This window comes from Lolium rigidum, chromosome 3 (genome assembly GCF_022539505.1).
Source record: "Lolium rigidum isolate FL_2022 chromosome 3, APGP_CSIRO_Lrig_0.1, whole genome shotgun sequence".
Lineage (NCBI taxonomy): Eukaryota > Viridiplantae > Streptophyta > Magnoliopsida > Poales > Poaceae > Lolium > Lolium rigidum.
In genome coordinates this window covers 290,049,898-290,069,657 of record NC_061510.1, presented here as the reverse complement: position 1 = coordinate 290,069,657, position 19,760 = coordinate 290,049,898, and the positions used below count along the sequence as shown (strand labels likewise).

Below are 19,760 nucleotides of genomic sequence, written 5' to 3'. Positions count from 1 at the left end.
AACAAGGAAAAACTGTCCCAGCTTCTAAATTGTGAGATGTGCACCGCCGAGCTCTGGCCGAGAAACATTTTGTCGTTTAAGCAATCCCAATACTGACAAATGACAACGCATAGTAATGGAAGAGGACGTCATTCAGAAGCAATATTATGATCTCAGTCGTTATACTGTTGTTGATAAGCATGCAGTGCAGTCGACGCTAAACCAAAAGTTTGATGAATCAGAGGTACATGAACTTATTTGTATTGGGAATATACTGGTGTCAAGAAGAAGAACTTAACAGAAAAGAAGTAGAAGATCACACTCTATCAGCAAAACCCAAAAAGAACATTCATGTGTTATTTGTCTTCTGAAAGAAGCAGCAAATAAACGGGAAATGATTGTGTACAGTATATGAAGTATCAAATATACACGCGCTACTGACTAGTACGACGGTAATTCTTGCACTAACTGTTGTAGATCAGATCGGCGTAGTTCTCTGGTTCCTGGATTTCTTGACCAGGAAGAGCTTCTTGAGCAGCCTGAGCATCAGCAGCAGGCTCCATCTCCGGCGCCGGACCACCATGTGCCGGCCGCGCTTCCCTGTCTCAGCGACAACACCGTCCGAGCCGTCGTCCAGCCAGTACGCCGCCTCCTTCATCATGGTCATCGTCATCAGCCCACCGCCTCCCTTGGTGAGGGGGCTCAGCGGGCATACCGGCGGCACGCGTGCCAGCTCCTCGTTGAAGTCCTCCCACAGCATGTCCATCTTCTCGTCGCCGCCCCAGGGCGCGCCGCCGCTCTCGTCTTCGTCCTCCGAGAGGGCGGCGAGGAACCACGGCGGAGGGAATGGCGCGAGCTTGCACTTGCCTCCTGGGACTGTGGGGAAAGTGAACTCTTCCATGGTGAGTCGCTAGCTAGCTTGCAAAGTTGCAAATCTCTTAGGTGTAGTGCGTATGTATGCAGGTACCACTCGATCCATATATATGGAGCTAGTATAGTCTTGTACTAGAAGGTAGTACGTACGAGCAGTGGTGATGGAGGTTCAGTTTCACTTTCATTGACGGTGGAACATCCTCCTCTTCGTACTTAATTCAACTGTGCCTGGAAAAGGTGTGGTACATGGGTACTATTGTTGGCCATAACTAAGCCTTCGCGAGATGGATGGATCAAGGATGCTATGCTATAATGATGCTGTGATGATATGTGCTGGGTAAATTGCCTCTTGCCATATTACTAGCATTCTTTTATGCTGAATTTGCTGGATTGTCATAAGAATAAGTACTGACTTATTGTGTGTGGCATGTGAGCTCACCTTTTTGTTAATGAAATTTCTATGGGCAATTAAATATTTTGTTGAGTCAGAGTAAGAAAATTAATAATTAGGATGTTTTTTCTTCCAAAAAGTAGGAAATACACCCACGCATCTGCATAGGCCGATACACGCAACCATATATTGTTCATTATTTAAAAGTGTCATTGTTGTCTTGTGCACAATGTGAGATTATATGTTTGTCTTTATATACCGTTGTTTGAGATTTTATTTGTTGTTGTTATTGATGTACAAATTTTTCGTTGCTGATGTTTGGATTTTGTCCATGGATATCCATGAATAATTGGTTATCCGACGGGTATGAACATGGGCAGGAATTTTTGCCCAAACATACCCCAATTGTTATCCTTAATAATGAAATAACTCAGCATATTAAGTAGTATCAACAAATAGTTTCGCGTATATGGGTCGTTGGCTCTGTTTAAAATAGCGGGTTGTAGCCTATAGCCGCGGAGATTTCTGAAGCTATAAAAGGCTATAGCGGGCTAAGACCATATATCATATTTGCTAAATAATGGGAAAAAGCCCAATATTACGGCAGCATATAAATCTTATATATGATAAATAATTCACAGATACCATAATAACATTGTGACATAAGAGATGCGCATAACCAAAACATAGTTCACATATAGTTATGTCAAAAACATAGTTCATAGATAGTTAAGGACATAGTTATGTCCAAATATTACAACATCATTATGTAGTAGCAGTTCATGATATAGTGATGTTCATAAAATTGGACCGCACTAAAAAAATTGGGTCAATTTTTTTGGACACGTTGAGCGGAAAGAATGCCGCTATTAAGCTAAAGTGGCGCTAAAAAGTTATAGCCAGGCTATTAGCGGCTATTTCCACTTAGCCTTTAAAGGCTCTAGCCATAGCCGCGGGCATCGCGGAAGACTATAGCCAGGCTATAGACGGGCTATTTTACACAGAGGTCGCTGGTATCGAAAGACGGTGGTATTATCAGGTTAAAGTTGGCAAGTCGATCCAGCATAGAACAATGAAGAATGAACAAAATAAGCGGTCGCATGGTTGTGTAGTCTAGAGTCATTATTACCACTCGAGTTTGTAATCCCTTGTAGTGGCAAAGGCTTGGAGATACCGAGAAACTAATAATCAATAACTAACTAGATATTTCCCAAAGGTAACTGCTACATTTGAACCAATGCTAATCAACCTTCAATCATTGCAAGACACAATAAAAAAGGGCTATTTTGGAGGATAATGCATGATATAACAACAAAATAAAGTTGATTTTATTTGCGAATAGATGAACAAAACACACATCTGTGCGTGTGAACTAGCCCAAGTTATGTTCTTACCATGTCTCTCATGGTTTTATTGGATGTCATGAGTTGCACTGTTTATATTTTTTATTTTACTTCGATTTAGCAATGATAAATTATCAAAATATGTCTTCTGCACACATGGGCTAATCAGACCGACATTTAAATGTTTCTTCCATGTCTTATTGATTTTCTAGTGTCGATCGACATGGCAATATAAAAAAATCTTCTACTACATAAATGATTCCTAAAATCAATGCATTTATGATAAACACAACAATTATTTTAACTGCTCATAAACACAAAGCTGATAGGCAAGGGTTGTATAGGTTGTAGGTAGGATAGAATGGCCAAGCTGGGCCTGAATCTGACATTCCTAACAGAAACTGCAAGACGCTGGATGCTGGACCAACCGATCACATGCCTGCCAAGGTGAAAAAGGAAAGAAAAAAAATGATTGTCCTTGGATGGCTTGGGTGACTGAAAAGTGAAGGGAAGCCCACCGGCAAAAAAAGAGGCAAAATAAATACTCCTCCACAGTCCATACACAGGAATAGTTCACCATTGTTTTGGATTTGGATGGAGGGAGCATCCACAAGCAGAAACGATGGCTTTCTTTTTTTTTGTGAAACGATGGCTTTCTGCTAAAGATGTGATGTTGCTTGGAAAGATAGAGACTTTTCCGGTAAAAGAGTAAAGGTGACTGAATGAGATGTCCTGGTTTGTTAGTCACGAGAAGGGAAAAAGGTTACTGAATGAGTGAATGAGTCAAATGGCTTGTGGTGCATGATATGCAACAGTTTGTTTTGGCCCGCTCTGCATTGTCTTTCTTTCAGATTCTAGTTTGTGAAGGCATGGTGACATGACATGCTAGTTCGTTCGATTTCAGCGAAAAACATACTTAGCATGTGTCATGTCATGTAGATTCTTGTTTCTGAAAATGGGCATATGCACGGTGTCTTGACAATGCCTCTACTAATTAGAAGATATTAAATGTAGCAATGTGGACCTAAAAAAATAAATGGTATATACTTAAACACATAAGAAGGAAGAATCACAGTGAAAAACTTTAAAAACGCGTATGTGTAGTGAAGATATTTTTTCGGTAAAAATATATATTAATATGGCAAAGATACCAATTACGTCCAGGCTCCGCAACAACGAAATATTCTAAAGACATTATAGATGCACACAACCCTACAACAAAAAGAAGAAGAAGAAGAAAATAAAAGATTACGCTACGATGATCAAAATCTTGTAGTTGCAACACAAACTACCGCCAAGATAGCACCTAGAGTCCGCTCTCTCAAAACAATACCTTCAACAAGAACATTGACAGCCAGTTAAGGTCAACCCTTCAATTTTCACCCTCAAATATAAGACTATATACTCCCCTTGTGATGCCGCCCCCACTTGCCGATGTCGCTACTCCAAGTCAAGAAACACCAAGCAAAGTGCTCTTCGCCATCAAGACTCAGCCTATCATTACTAGACCTCAGCAGCCACCATAAAATTCTGCACTGTCTTCTCCATGAAAATAAAAAATCGACAGGTCTCATGACGGTAAAAAATATATAGCAAAGCTTCGTGTCATTCCCTCCTGAAGTTGGACGGTCAGAAATATGGGTCCACCGAATCCCATCTGATCTAGCAATCTATTGGCATCGGGCGCCCAATAAAGATCGTCGACGGAGCCTTACGAAACTCGCCACCGGCTAGATCAATGAGGGTCAGCAACAAGAAGAACACCATCTTGGCGCGAGAAGAACCCAAAGACCGCCGCCTTTATGACGTAGGTCGGTAGGCACCCACATCGCTGCCCGCCGGCTCCTAACAATATACCAGAGATCTCAGCGGGAACCGACACCACCACCTTCACCACACAGAGATGAGGGGTTGAGCCGTACCGAGTCCCATGAATCAGGCATCATGGAGCCCTTACGGCCACAATGATCTCCAAGGTCGCTGAAGAAGTCCGATGCCGCCACCCCAGTATCCATCTCCGTTTGAAGGGCCGCACCATACAGGGCCACCGCGAAGGTATGGCCAGAAATTCCACCACACAAGGAGGAGGAGGCCCCAGATGCCGCCAGTCGCACTCGGAAATGAGAGCCTGCCACCACCGGCTGCCGAGAGGGGCTTCGCTTGCCAACTTCCTCCGGCGCCTAGGGTTTCGCTCGAGCCTCCCACCTGGGAGCGACGCGAGCCTTTTTGTGTGAGAATAGATGATCTCCATGCAGTGAAGATATATCTTATTGAGTGCTAAGTTTTTAGTACTTTTATTTATCTTCTTCTATGCTCTCCACTTTTTAAACACAATTCAAATGGTTAGAATATTATAAAAAAAATATTACTACTAAAAAAATATGATTGAGAAGAAGCTTCAATCTTTATTTAGTTTAATAACCAACAGATAAATTTTCAGCCTTTAACAAATTTGACATAATATTAAAAATAAGCTATCAAAAAATATATATTTTTTGAAATACAAAAGGCTCTACTAGGGTAAGGGCGCCCTCATGTGCTGGCTCTGGACGGCGCGAGCGTGCTGTCAGAAGATGGCATGTGTAGGATAGGTGGGACAGTGCATGGTAAGAGCAACTCCAACATATGATGTATATTTTACATAGGCAAAGCAATTATCGAAAATACTTTTGTACACCATGCATGGGTGTGGGTGTTTCTATCTGTTTTAATACCTGAAATATTTCTCAGAATTTTGATTATGTACAATACATTACCTGTGCTCCAACAGGTGATGTAAAATACATACCACATTTGTCTCTCATCTTCGTAATTCCAAACTGTAGTGACCCCGGATCTGGTAGGATCCAAAGTCCCTGTGATTAAACATGCTAGTCCCTGGATCATTAGCTAGCACTCACAGTCGATGAATTATCATGTAAAACACAAGTCTTTATTACACGATTCGAATAATCCAGAGTACAAATAATTATAACTTGCATAGCCAGAGGCTAGTTCAATACAACGGAAAACGAAATAACATCTTGGAGTCCCATCAATGCCACAGGCTCGTTGAGTGTAGACTCGCGACCTACGCATTCTCACAAGTCGTCGAATAACCTGCAACATGAAAGGTTGCAGCCACGAGAGTGATCAATACTTTGAATGTATGGCAAATTACACCAAGAAGAGAAAAGACCTATATCTACATGCAAGGCAGACAAGAGGAGTCTTGAGGTTTTGTTTGCGTAAAGCCAATTTTACAAAGTTAAAGAGAGAAAATCTTTTACCCTACTTTGCAAAATTTTGATAAAGTAATATTGGCCGAGTGGAACACATGGATATTACACACCAAGTGTCCAAATCAACCTAACACTTGGATATGACGCACCAAGTCCCAAACACTTGGATATTACACACCAAGTCCCGAGCACTTGGATAGTACACACCAAGGCCCCAAAACCCACCTATGAACGATATTACACACGCCATAGGGTTTTCAAAACTTCTTTGAAAAGAGAGAGGAAATCCTTCAGATGCTCCATCTTTCAGATGCTCAAATTTGTCCTTTTACCGTGGACACGGCTGATCGATCAGGTTAACACTCTCGAGAGGTTGCGCTCTTTACCCACAATTCACAACCAAGTCTTTTTGCCAAAATTCTTCATCTTCATTAAGACCAGGACGAGGTCACGACGAAGCTTTTCCTTAGTAGCCCCTCTACCTTCCGGATCCGCCCGTGCCCAAAAATCCTCCAAATGGCGGTACCCAGGCGAGGTTTCCCACTAAGTACTTAGCCAAGACAGAGCCCATATTGTATTGTGGTTGCACTCGGAAGCTTCGACATCCGGAACATGGCGGACTTCTTTGATCCTGGGCGGCAGTCCTCCACCAATCTCCACTCGTTGTCCCGACAAAACCATTCCGCCCAGAAGAAAACTTAGTTTTATTTTGAAGAAGACTTTTGGGAGAAAAGTTGCGCTCATAAACAGAGCTCAAGTACTTAGAAAATTTTCTTGTTTCGAACCCTTTCGATATTTATATAGCATAAGCATAGCACTTAGAAAAATTTAGGGATTCCTATGGCCATGATATCAAGTGGAATTATTTCTAAGTATAATTCTACTCATGGCAATCTACAAAATAGCACGCGACTTGTAAAATATTTACCAATTAAAATCTACCAAAACATCCTACACATGCATACTAATCATTTGAAGGAAAAAGACATGCATAGTAGAAAACTTGGGACAAACATATGAACAAAGGTGTAACTTACCTTAGTTATATTTGATGATGATTTCTTCTCAGTGAAATTTCTCTCGCACTCCGAATAAATCTAACGCATAGAAAAATTACACACAATAAACAACAATTGCAAATAAAGAGCCAAATAAAATGCACAATCTTGTAAAACAAGGATAAATACCAAAATAAAATAAAATTACATATTTATTTCGTGTTTTGTGTGTTCGGTCTATAAAAAACAGTGTGAAAACTGCCCCCAATATAGTTCAGCCTTTATTTATTTTGAAAAAGAAAAAACACATTGACATGTCGAACCCAAAGCAGCACCATTTATGCCCCGCCTACCCGATGATAGTGCACCGCCTATCCGAAGGCAGTGCCTTGCCTAGCAAAGTAGTGCATCATCCATGCACTACAATTGAAGCCAATGCAACACGGATAAAAGGCAGTGCAACCCATGATTCAAGGCATTGCAAAAAAATTGTCGAAACATATCAGCACGAGATCTAGTTTTAAAGATTTCGATGCGACTAGCATAACCATAAACAAATGTCTTGATTTGGACGCTCGTTTTGAAAGATATTATTTTTAATATTCGAATCTACAAAAGAAAATAAAAACACACCTAGCAACAGCCCCCGCACTCGTACTTCACATGTTTCACAGGGAAATGCCTCCAGACCTCATAATCAGCGCGGGTGTCTGGTAGATGCAGATTTCACGTTCTCACAATTTGATCATAGTGAGATCCTTTCAAGTCTAAATCAAATTATTTATGCACTAGGCCGCGCCACTTGTCAACAGGAGAAGGGACGCAGGTCGCCCTCCTAGGGAGGACACCTTTTTCCTACCATTTATGAAATAAAATTGGTATTTTAAATCCATTCGCACGAAGATACTTTGTAAATTTGCTTAGTTGCTTCAACTGTGTTTTTCGCAAAGAGATGCTAGGATGTGATATTTTAGCATGTGGACACCTCATGTGATTATGACATTATGTGGATCATCATATTTCTCCTTTTCTTGCAATTTAACATTTTCCAACCAAAGTAGTCTTGGCAACTCAGGGCTTCTTTTGTTTGCAGGATACTAAAAACGCATGGTAGAAAAAACATAAAATTCCAATTCCATGCTCATTCAAACCCTACATGATTTAATTTGTTTTGTTTGCATCACAAAAAATGATATTTCCACTAGGTTTGAATGGATGTAAAATTTTCTTTAAAGTGTAGTACATATGATTTATTTTTGTAGTATTCAGTCCTGGAAATAAAAAAAGGCTACATATGATTTATTTTAAGAGTTGATCTAACCCTCCAAAATATATATGAAGATTCTTTCAATCAAAAAGAGACCCAGCGGGCTAATATGATCATAATCTCACAGATTGGCTCAAAGAAGCTGCGCAATTTTTATAACAGAGGGTAGAGTGGATCCAACCATTCATCCTGATTTTTTTTTGTTTCCTTCAGTAGTTCAAAAATTCAAGTGTCTGGAAAAATACTTCACTTTCAAGCAAGAAAGCAAGGTCCCAAACATGGACCACGTACGGGACCAGTTTTGATATAGGATCATAATTTGTACGACCTGATATCTTGTTGTTGCTTTATTAACAGTTGGCCCTATAAACGGATAACCATGTTTAAGATTCTCTACTGTATTCAATGAACCAAGTAGAAAGGTGCAGCATGCACTAACCAATTTGTATAGTATATCCACCAGATAGGGGCATTCAGCTAGTAGTAGGGAGCGGTGTTTTGGAACATGGGTGCATATGCTCCCTATATTTCGAAATGTATCTTACATACATTTTAATTTTTTTACAAAATTGAAATTAAAAGTTCGCACGTACATCTTCACGTGCTACATGCTCACAAAGTCGTTTCATAAAAAATCGACTTATCATGTGACGTGTGTAAAAAAGATAAAATTCAGTGCTAAAAATAATGCTTTTCGCAAGATAAACTTTCTCTTTTTTATATAGACCACACAAAATATTGGTTTTTCGTGAAACTTGACGAACGCACGTATATTATGGAGATGTATATGTAGATTTTTTTTATCCAAATTTTTTGACATTTCAAAATATGATTTTTTTGGTAGAGGGAACATACGCACCCGGGAGCCGAATTGAATTTCCGTAGTATCTTTAACTATTGTCTTATATTACCACTTTAGAAGACACATATATAGTGGCTCCAAATCCAATCATTGGAGATTTTTTGTTTCCTTAGGCGCTACAAAATTGTCAAGTCTTCGAGCAAAAGACTTTCATTTACCAGTATAAGGATATGTTCCAACAGAAATTAAGAATTCTTGCTTCGTCGTTGTGATCCTATTAACAGTTGGGCCCTGCGCAATCCATAACCATATGTTTAGGATTCTCCACTTTACCATGAAATATCATCTCGTGCGTGATAATGATATCCACCAAGCTGAGAGGATGCACCTAAAACTAGGGTTCCAACATATATCAGACCAAAATCTTTAATTCCTCTGTCTTATCTCTACGTTATGCTATGAACTTTTGCTAAAAATTCTCAAAAAATATCGCATGTCCATTTCCTCTCTGTTCTTCTCTAGCTAGCAGTAGGTACTGTCATCCTTTGGCAGAGTGTGACCTGGCCACAGGACAAAGAGCGGCAGGCGTTTATTTGCTCCATGAAAACACAGAGATGAAATATGGACCACTGCACACTGCTGGGCAAGGGAGAGGCCGTGTCCTTGTCCTTGTCCTTGTCCAAGTGCATGGCAGACGGCACATTGGCATGGTAGGCCCAGCTGAAGCCACGGCGATGTTGGTGCACTACACGTAGATGTATGGACGTATCTAGACAGCGACGAACACGCACAGTACACTACGGTACAGAACAATCCGACCGTAGAGAACAACTAATTGGATGCACACGCATAAGCCATAACTAATCTAGCAAGATAATTTGGCGCATTCCCAGCTGGTGAAAATGCCCCTAGCCTAGGTAAGGTCGTCTTCCACCTGGCCCTTGCAGAATCGTACGTTTTCGGTCTCCACGTCGACGTACATCTCCAAGTGCAAGTCTCTGTACGTCCGGATGCATGCGTAAGCTCGTGAATTTCCACTTCTTTAAATTTGGCTATGTGGATGGACAGTGGCCGCTAGCATAGCTGTTGCGTCGATACCAAGTTTCCAATTTAATCGTACAATACCCCCATCAAAGCTTCGGAAGTAAAGACAGCCATGTGATAATATGCCACATGTCAAATACAGTATATGGATAATTGGATATCAATATACCATGTACATCTGCAGTTTATGTACGTATCTTGGTGTATTTTTTTTTTTTAAGATGGAGGCAAAAAGAACACTATGCCTCATTCATTAAGAAGATGTAATGGTTTGTTACAAAGCCGAGCGAAGCTCCGGAAAAAGAAAGGAATCACTATGGCGGCATCATTTAGCCCAACTGCTTGCTCCCTTATCGAAAAAAAAAAAATTTAGCCCAACTGCCTATCACCCACACACTTCAATGAGTCGTCTCTCTCAAAATTTTATATACAACAATTGTGTGCAGAAAGGAGGAATGCAACCACACAAGTTGTTGGCACAAGGGTGTTGTTGAAGATAACATCACTTGACAATTGTAAATCGTCCAAACAATTGCACAACCTCTTATAGGAATTCAAGGCTTAGTTTTATTATCAATACCATTTAACTAATTACCAAACTTATCTTCTATATCTAAATAGGAGCTCCCCACCACTATATTTCTCTTCACATGCAGTCTACCAACGTCAACACACATGCCACCTCTGAAAAAATTCTCACGTGCATCCACGTCATCCATTTTGGGGTGACATATTAAACGTAGGATGAACATCTCTCCACACAATTCTTGTAAAAGGACATAGCTAGTTACCACCTCAGTCTTGTTTTTTCATTTGTTGCCATGCCATGTCACCAAAACGTATTGAGATATGTGATGTTAGTACTTATGTTGCACCCACTATAAGTAGTATTATATTAGTCTATCCAGCACGTCGCTTCGTACCGGGAATGGTGCGCCAAGACCTCTTAGAGTTGGTGTTGTTTATGTCGTAGACCTCGCATCCTGCTCCAGTGGACAGTGGGAGTCTCCGGGTGTTATTTCTGACCGCAAGCAAGTTCAGGATCACGTTTACGCCTTCTACAGAGAGCTCTTGGATTCCACGGCACATCGGTTCTTTGGCCTGGCGCCAGCCACCTGGGGGGGAGAATGATTGTGTCACTGCTGGCGTGCAGTTGACGTGGGAGTTTAGAAATCTTTGTGGAGTAACTTTTCTTCAGGTCCCCGGCAACGGCGCCAGAAATTTAGCTTGATGACGCGTAAAGCACACGCCCGTTGGGAACCCCAAGTGGAAGGTGTGATGCGTACAGCAGCAAGTTTCCCTCGATAAGAAACCAAGGTTTATCGAACCGGTAGGAGTCAAGAAGCACGTTGAAGGTTGATGGCGGAGGAGTGTAGTGCGGCGCAACACCGGGGATTTCGGCGCCAACGTGGAACTCGCACAACACAATCACGGAACTTTGCCCCAACGTAACAGCGAGGTTGTCAATCTCACCGGCTTGCTATAAACAAAGGATTAGATGTATAGTGTGGATGATGATGGTTGTTTGAGAAGAACAGTAAAGAACAATTGCAGCAGTTTGTATTTTAGATGTAAAGAATAGGACCGGGGTCCACAGATCACTAGCGGTGTCTCTCCCATAAGATAGCAGATGTTGGGTGAACAAATTACAGTTGGGCAATTGACAAATAAAGAAGGCATAACAATGCACATACATATATCATGATGAGTACTATGAGATTTAATCGGGGCATTACGACAAAGTACATAGACCGCTATCCAAGCATGCATCTATGCCTAAAAAGTCCACCTTCAGGTTATCATCCGAACCCCTCCGAGTATTAAGTTGTAAACAACGAGACAATTGCATTAAGTTTGGTGCGTAATGTAATCAACACAAATATCCTTAGACAAAGCATCGATGTTTTATCCCTAGTGGCAACATCACATCCACAACCTTAGAACTTTACGTCACCGTCCCAGATTTAATGGAGGCATGAACCCACTATCGAGCATAAATACCCCCTCTTGGAGTCACAAGTATCAACTTGGCCAGAGGCTCTACTAGCAACGGAGAGCATGCAAGAACATAAATAACATATATGATAGATTGATAATCAACTTGACATAGTATTCAATATTCATCGGATCCCAACAAACACAACATGAAGGATTACAAATAGATGATCTTGATCATGATAGGCAGCTCACAAGATCTAACATGATAGCACAATGGGGAGAAGACGACTGATACGCCTCCGACGTATCGATAATTTCTTATGTTCCATGCCATATTATTGATGATACCTGCATGTTTTATGCACACTTTATGTCATATTCGTGCATTTTCTGGAACTAACCTATTAACAAGATGCCGAAGTGCCGATTGCTGTTTTCTGCTGTTTTTGGTTTCGAAATCCTAGTAACGAAATATTCTCGGAATTGGACGAAATCAAGACCCGGGGTCCTATTTTGCCACGAACCTTCCAGAAGACCGAAAGGGATACGAAGTGGGGCGACGAGGCGCCGCCACCATAGGGCCGCGCGGCCGAGAGGGGGCCCGCGCCGCCCTATGGTGTGGGCCCCTCGTCAGCCCTCCGACTCCGCCCTTCCGCCTACTTAAAGCCTCCGTCGCGAAACCCACGATGCGAAAAACCACGATACGGAAAACCTTCTAGAGACGCCGCCGCCGCCAATCCCATCTCGGGGGATTCGGAGATCTCCTCCGGCACCACGACGGAGAGGGGATTCATCTCCCGGAGGACTCTACACCGCCATGGTCGCCTCCGGAGTGATGAGTGAGTAGTTCACCCCTGGACTATGGGTCCATAGCGGTAGCTAGATGGTTGTCTTCTCCTCATTGTGCTTCATTGTTGGATCTTGTGAGCTGCCTAACATGATCAAGATCATCTATCCGTAATACTCTATGTTGTGTTTGTCGGGATCCGATGGATAGAGAATACCATGTTATGTTAATTATCAAGTTATTACATATGTGTTGTTTATGATCTTGCATGCTCTCCGTTATTAGTAGAGGCTCGGCCAAGTTTTTGCTCTTAACTCCAAGAGGGAGTATTTATGCTCGATAGTGGGTTCATGCCCGCATTGACACACGGGACGATGAGATGAAAGTTCTAAGGTTGTGTTGTGCTCGTTGCCACTAGGGATAAAACATTGATGCTATGTCCGAGGATGTAGTTGTTGATTACATTACGCACCATACTTAATGCAATTTTCGTTGCTTTGCAACTTAATATCGGAAGGGGTTCGGATGATAACCTCGAAGGTGGACTTTTTAGGCATAGATGCGATTGGATGGCGGTCTATGTACTTTGTCGTAATGCCCAATTAAATCTCACTATACTTATCATGACATGTATGTGCATTGTTATGCTCTCTCTATTTGTCAATTGCCCGACCGTAATTTGTTCACCCAACATGCTTTTATCTTATGGGAGAGACACCTCTAGTGAACTGTGGACCCCGGTCCATTCTTTAATACTTGAAATACAAATCTGCCGCAATACTTGTTTTACTGTTTTCTCTGCAAACAATCATCTTCCACACAATACGGTTAATCCTTTGTTACGGCAAGCCGGTGAGATTGACAACCTCACTTGTTTCGTTGGGGCAAAGTACTTTGGTTGTGTTGTGCGGGTTCCACGTTGGCGCCAGGATCTCCGGTGTTGCGCCGCACTACATCCCGCCGCCATCAACCTTCAACGTGCTTCTTGGCTCCTCCTGGTTCGATAAACCTTGGTTTCTTTCGAGGGAAAACTTGCTGCTGTGCGCATCATACCTTCCTCTTGGAGTTCCCAACGAACGTGTGAGTTACACGCCATCAAGCTCTTTTTCCGGCGCCGTTGCTGGGGAGATCAAGACACGCTGCAAGGGGAGTCTCCACTTCCCAATCTCTTTACTTTGTTTTTGTCTTGCTTTATTTTATTTACTACTTTGTTTGCTGCATTATATCAAAACACAAAAAAATAGTTGCTAGCTTTACTTTACTTACTATCTTGTTTGCTATATCAAAAACACAAAAAAATTAGTTACTTGTTTTACTTTACTTAATATCATGCATGTTTTTATTTCACTAGTTAAGCATAATGGAAAACAACAAAAATTTGAGAGATCTTTATGAACTTTATCTTGAATTAGGACATGATGTGTTTGAAGAGAGAATTAAAAAACCCATGGAACTTTATATGCATGCTAATGGGAATGTTATTACTATGGATGCTTTGAACCCCATTGTTGCTAATGCTATGGAAAATTCTAAGCTTGGGGAAGCTGGCTCCGATGAGCATGATCTTTTTAGTCCCCCAAGCATTGAGGAGAAAATTTTCTTTTATGATTACAATATGCCTCCTATATATGATGATAGCCACTTTGTTGAATTTGCTCCCACTACAACTAATAAAATTGATTATGCTTACTTGGAGAGTGATAATTTTATGCATGAGACTCATGATAAGAATGCTTTATGTGATAGTTACATTGTTGAGTTTGCTCATGATGCTACTGAAAATTATTATGAGAGAGGAAAATATGGTTGTAGAAATTTTCATGTTACTAAAACACCTCTCTATGTGCTGAAATTTTTGAAGCTACACTTGTTTTATCTTCCTATGCTTGTTACTTTGCTCTTCATGAACTTGTTTATTTACAAGAGTCCTATGCATAGGAAGCATTTTAGACTTAAATGTGTTTTGAATTTGCCTCCTGATGCTCTCTTTTGCTTCAAATACTATTTCTTGCGAGTGCATCATTAAAATTGCTGAGCCCATCTTAATGGCTATAAAGAAAGAACTTCTTGGGAGATAACCCATGTGTTATTTTGCTACAGTATTTTATTTTATATTTGAGTCTTGGAAGTTGTTTACTACTGTAGAAACCTCTCCGTATCTTAGTTTTATGTTTTGTTGTGCCAAGTAAAGTCTTTGATAGTAAAGTAAGTACTAGATTTGGATTACTGCGCAGTTCCAGATTTCTTTGCTGTCACGAATCTGGGTCTACCTCCCTGTAGGTAGCTCAGAAAATTAAGCCAATTTACGTGCATGATCCTCAGATATGTACGCAACTTTCATTCAATTTGGGCATTTTCATTTGAGCAAGTCTGGTGGCCTAATAAAATCCATCTTTATGGACTGTTCACAGATTCTGCCTTTTATTTCGCATTGCCTCTTTTGCTATGTTGGATGAATTTCTTTGATCCATTAATGTCCAGTAGCTTTATGCAATTTCCAGAAGTGTTAAGAATGATTGTGTCACCTCTGAACATGTTAATTTTTATTGTCCACTAACCCTCTAATGAGTTGTTTCGAGTTTGGTGTGGAGGAAGTTTTCAAGGATCAAGAGAGGAGTATGATACAATATGATCAAGGAGAGTGAAAGCTCTAAGCTTGGGGATGCCCCGGTGGTTCACCCCTGCATATTCTAAGAAGACTCAAGCGTCTAAGCTTGGGGATGCCCAAGGCATCCCCTTCTTCATCGACAACATTATCAGGTTCCTCCCCTGAAACTATATTTTTATTCTGTCACATCTTATGCACTTTGCTTGGAGCGTCGGTTTGTTTTTGTTTTTTTGTTTTGTTTGAATAAAATGGATCCTAGCATTCACTTTGTGAGAGAGAGACACGCTCCGCTGTAGCATATGGACAAGTATGTCCTTAGGCTCTACTCATAGTATTCATGGCGAAGTTTCTTCTTCGTTAAATTGTTATATGGTTGGAATTGGAAAATACTACATGTAGTAACTCTAAAATGTCTTGGATAATTTGATACTTAGCAATTGTTGTGCTCATGTTTAAGCTCTTGCATCATATACTTTGCACCCATTAATGAAGAAACACTTAGAGCTTGCTAATTTGGTTTGCATATTTGGTTTCTCTAGAGTCTAGATAATATCTAGTATTGAGTTTTGAACAACAAGGAAGACGGTGTAGAGTCTTATAATGTTTACAATATGTCTTTTATGTGAGTTTTTGCTGCACCGTTCATCCTTGTGTTTGTTTCAAATAACCTTGCTAGCCTAAACCTTGTATCGAGAGGGAATACTTCTCATGCATCCAAAATCCTTGAGCCAACCACTATGCCATTTGTGTCCACCATACCTACCTACTACATTGTATTTATCCGCCATTCCAAAGTAAATTGCTTGAGTGCTACCTTTAAAATTCCATCATTCACCTTTGCAATATATAGCTCATGGGACAAATAGCTTAAAAACTATTGTGGTATTGAATATGTACTTATGCACTTTATCTCTTATTAAGTTGCTTGTTGTGCGATAACCATGTTTTCTGGGAACGCCATCAATTACCCTTTGTTGAATATCATGTGAGTTGCTATGCATGTCCGTCTTGTCCGAAGTAAGAGAGATCTACCACCTTAATGGTTGGAGTATGCATATTGTTAGAGAAGAACATTGGGCCGCTAACTAAAGCCATGAATCATGGTGGAAGTTTCAGTTTTGGACATATATCCTCAATCTCATATGAGAATAATAATTGTTGCCACATGCTTATGCATTAAAGAGGAGTCAATTATCTGTTGTCCATGTTGTCCCGGTATGGATGTCTAAGTTGAGAATAATCAAAAGCGAGAAATCCAAAATGCGAGCTTTCTCCTTAGACCTTTGTACAGGCGGCATGGAGGTACCCCATTGTGACACTTGGTTAAAACATGTGCATTGCAAAGATCCGGTAGTCCAAGCTAATTAGGACAAGGTGCGGGCACTATTAGTATACTATGCATGAGGCTTGCAACTTGTAAGATATAATTTACATAACTCATATGCTTTATTACTACCGTTGACAAAATTGTTTCATGTTTTCAAAATAAAAGCTCTAGCACAAATATAGCAATCGATGCTTTCCTCTTTGAAGGACCATTCTTTTTACTTTTATGTTGAGTCGGTTCACCTATCTCTCTCCACCTCAAGAAGCAAACACTTGTGTGAACTGTGCATTGATTCCTACATACTTGCATATTGTACTTGTTATATTACTCTATGTTGACAATTATCCATGAGATATACATGTTACAAGTTGAAAGCAACCGCTGAAACTTAATCTTCCTTTGTGTTGCTTCAATACCTTTACTTTGATTTATTGCTTTATGAGTTAACTCTTATGCAAGACTTATTGATGCTTGTCTTGAAGTACTATTCATGAAAAGTCTTTGCTTTATGATTCACTTGTTTACTCATGTCATTACCATTGTTTTGATCGCTGCATTCATTACATATGTTTACAAATAGTATGATCAAGGTTATGATGGCATGTCACTTCGAAATTATCTTTGTTATCGTTTTACCTCGCTCGGGACGAGCGAGAACTAAGCTTGGGGATGCTTGATACGCCTCCGACGTATCGATAATTTCTTATGTTCCATGCCATATTATTGATGATACCTACATGTTTTATGCACACTTTATGTCATATTCGTGCATTTTACGGAACTAACCTATTAACAAGATGCCGAAGTGCCGGTTCTGTTTTCTCGCTGTTTTTGGTTTCGAAATCCTAGTAACGAAATATTCTCGGAATTGGACGAAATCAAGACCCGGGGTCCTATTTTGCCACGAACCTTCCGGAAGACCGAAAGGGATACGAAGTGGGGCGACGAGGCGCCGCCACCATAGGGCCGCGCGGCCGGAGGGGGCCCGCGCCGCCCTATGGTGTGGGCCCCTCGTCAGCCCTCCGACTCCGCCCTTCCGCCTACTTAAAGCCTCCGTCGCGAAACCCCCGATGCGAAAAACCACGATACGGAAAACCTTCCGGAGACGCCGCCGCCGCCAATCCCATCTCGGGGGATTCCGGAGATCTCCTCCGGCACCCTGCTCGGAGAGGGGATTCATCTCCTGGAGGACTCTACACCGCCATGGTCGCCTCCGGAGTGATGAGTGAGTAGTTCACCCCTGGACTATGGGTCCATAGCAGTAGCTAGATGGTTGTCTTCTCCTCATTGTGCTTCATTGTTGGATCTTGTGAGCTGCCTAACATGATCAAGATCATCTATCTGTAATACTCTATGTTGTGTTTGTCGGGATCCGATGGATAGAGAATACCATGTTATGTTAATTATCAAGTTATTACATATGTGTTGTTTATGATCTTGCATGCTCTCCGTTATTAGTAGAGGCTCTGGCCAAGTTTTCGCTCTTAACTCCAAGAGGGAGTATTTATGCTCGATAGTGGGTTCATGCCTGCATTGACACCTGGGACAGTGACGAAAGTTCTAAGGTTGTGTTGTGCTTGTTGCCACTAGGGATAAAACATTGATGCTATGTCCGAGGATGTAGTTGTTGATTACATTACGCACCATACTTAATGCAATTGTACTGTTGCTTTGCAACTTAATACTGGAAGGGGTTCGGATGATAACCTCGAAGGTGGACTTTTTAGGCATAGATGCGAGTTGGATGGCGGTCTATGTACTTTGTCGTAATGCCCAATTAAATCTCACTATACTTATCATGACATGTATGTGCATTGTTATGCTCTCTCTATTTGTCAATTGCCCGATTGTAATTTGTTCACCCAACATGCTTTTATCTTATGGGAGAGACACCTCTAGTGAACTGTGGACCCCGGTCCATTCTTTAATACTTGAAATACAAATCTGCTGCAATACTTGTTGTCTTGTTTTCTCTGCAAACAATCATCTTCCACACAATACGGTTAATCCTTTGTTACAGCAAGCCGGTGAGATTGACAACCTCACTTGTTTCGTTGGGGCAAAGTACTTTGGTTGTGTTGTGCGGGTTCCACGTTGGCGCCGGGATCTGCGGTGTTGCGCCGCACTACATCCCGCCGCCATCAACCTTCAACGTGCTTCTTGGCTCCTCCTGGTTCGATAAACCTTGGTTTCTTTACGAGGAAAACTTGTCGTTGTGCGCATCATACCTTCCTCTTGGGGTTCCCAACGAACGTGTGAGTTACACGCCATCAACGACCATCTAGCTACTGCTATGGACCCATAGTCCAGGGGTGAACTACTCACACATCAATCCGGAGGCGATCATGGCGATGAAGAGACCTCCGGGAGATGATTCCCCTCTCCAGCAGGGTGCCGGAGGCGATCTCCTGAATCCCCGAGATGGGATTGGCGGCGCGGCGTCTGCGGAAGGTTTTCCGTATCGTGGCTCTCGGTGCTCGGGGGTTTCGCGACGGAGGCTTTAAGTAGGCGGAAGGGCAGGTCAAGAGGCGCCACGGGGCGCTGATACGTCTCCGACGTATCGATAATTTCTTATGTTCCATGCCACATTATTGATGATATCTACATGTTTTATGCATACTTTATGTCATATTTATGCGTTTTCCGGAACTAACCTATTGACGAGATGCCGAAGTGCCGGTTCTGTTTTCTGCTATTTTTGGTTTCGAAATCCTAGTAAGGAAATATTCTCGGAATTGGACGAAATCAACGCCCGAGTCTTAAAATTGGACGAAGCTTCCAGAACACCCGAGAGCCGCCAGAGGGGAGCCCTGGGGGCCCCAGACGCCAGGCTGGCGCGGCCAGGGGGTGGGCCACGCCCCCCTGTTGTGTCGTCGCCTCGTCGACCCTCTGACTCCGCCTCTTCGCCTATATAAAGGTCCCTGACCTAAAACCACGGGACGAAAAAGCCACGGTACGAGAAACCTTCCAGAGCCGCCGCCATCGCGAAGCCAAGATGCGGGGACGGGAGTCTCTGTTCCGGCACGCCGCCGGGACGGGGAAGTGCCCCGGAAGGCTCCTCCATCGACACCACCGCCATCTCCATCAACGCTGCTTGTCTCCCATGAGGAGGGAGTAGTTCTCCATCGAGGCTCGGGGCTGTCAGCCGGTAGCTATGTGGTTAATCTCTCTCCTATGTACTT

The 19,760-nt window shown here is 41.9% G+C and overlaps 1 protein-coding gene across 1 annotated transcript; it reads right to left on the bottom strand.

The window, feature by feature from the left end:
• Positions 1 to 208: 208 nt before the first annotated feature.
• On the bottom strand, positions 209 to 937 carry LOC124699648. Its single transcript, XM_047231917.1, has one exon. It carries the CDS (start codon positions 878 to 880, stop codon positions 458 to 460), a length of 423 nt encoding a protein of 140 aa, XP_047087873.1. The 5' UTR covers positions 881 to 937; the 3' UTR covers positions 209 to 457.
• Between the last annotated feature and the right edge of the window lie 18,823 nt (positions 938 to 19,760).

Excerpts from the sequence above, each read along its gene's own strand:
- LOC124699648 (XM_047231917.1), bottom strand. The coding sequence starts at position 880 with ATGGAAGAGTTCACTTTCCCCACAGTCCCAGGAGGCAAGTGCAAGCTC.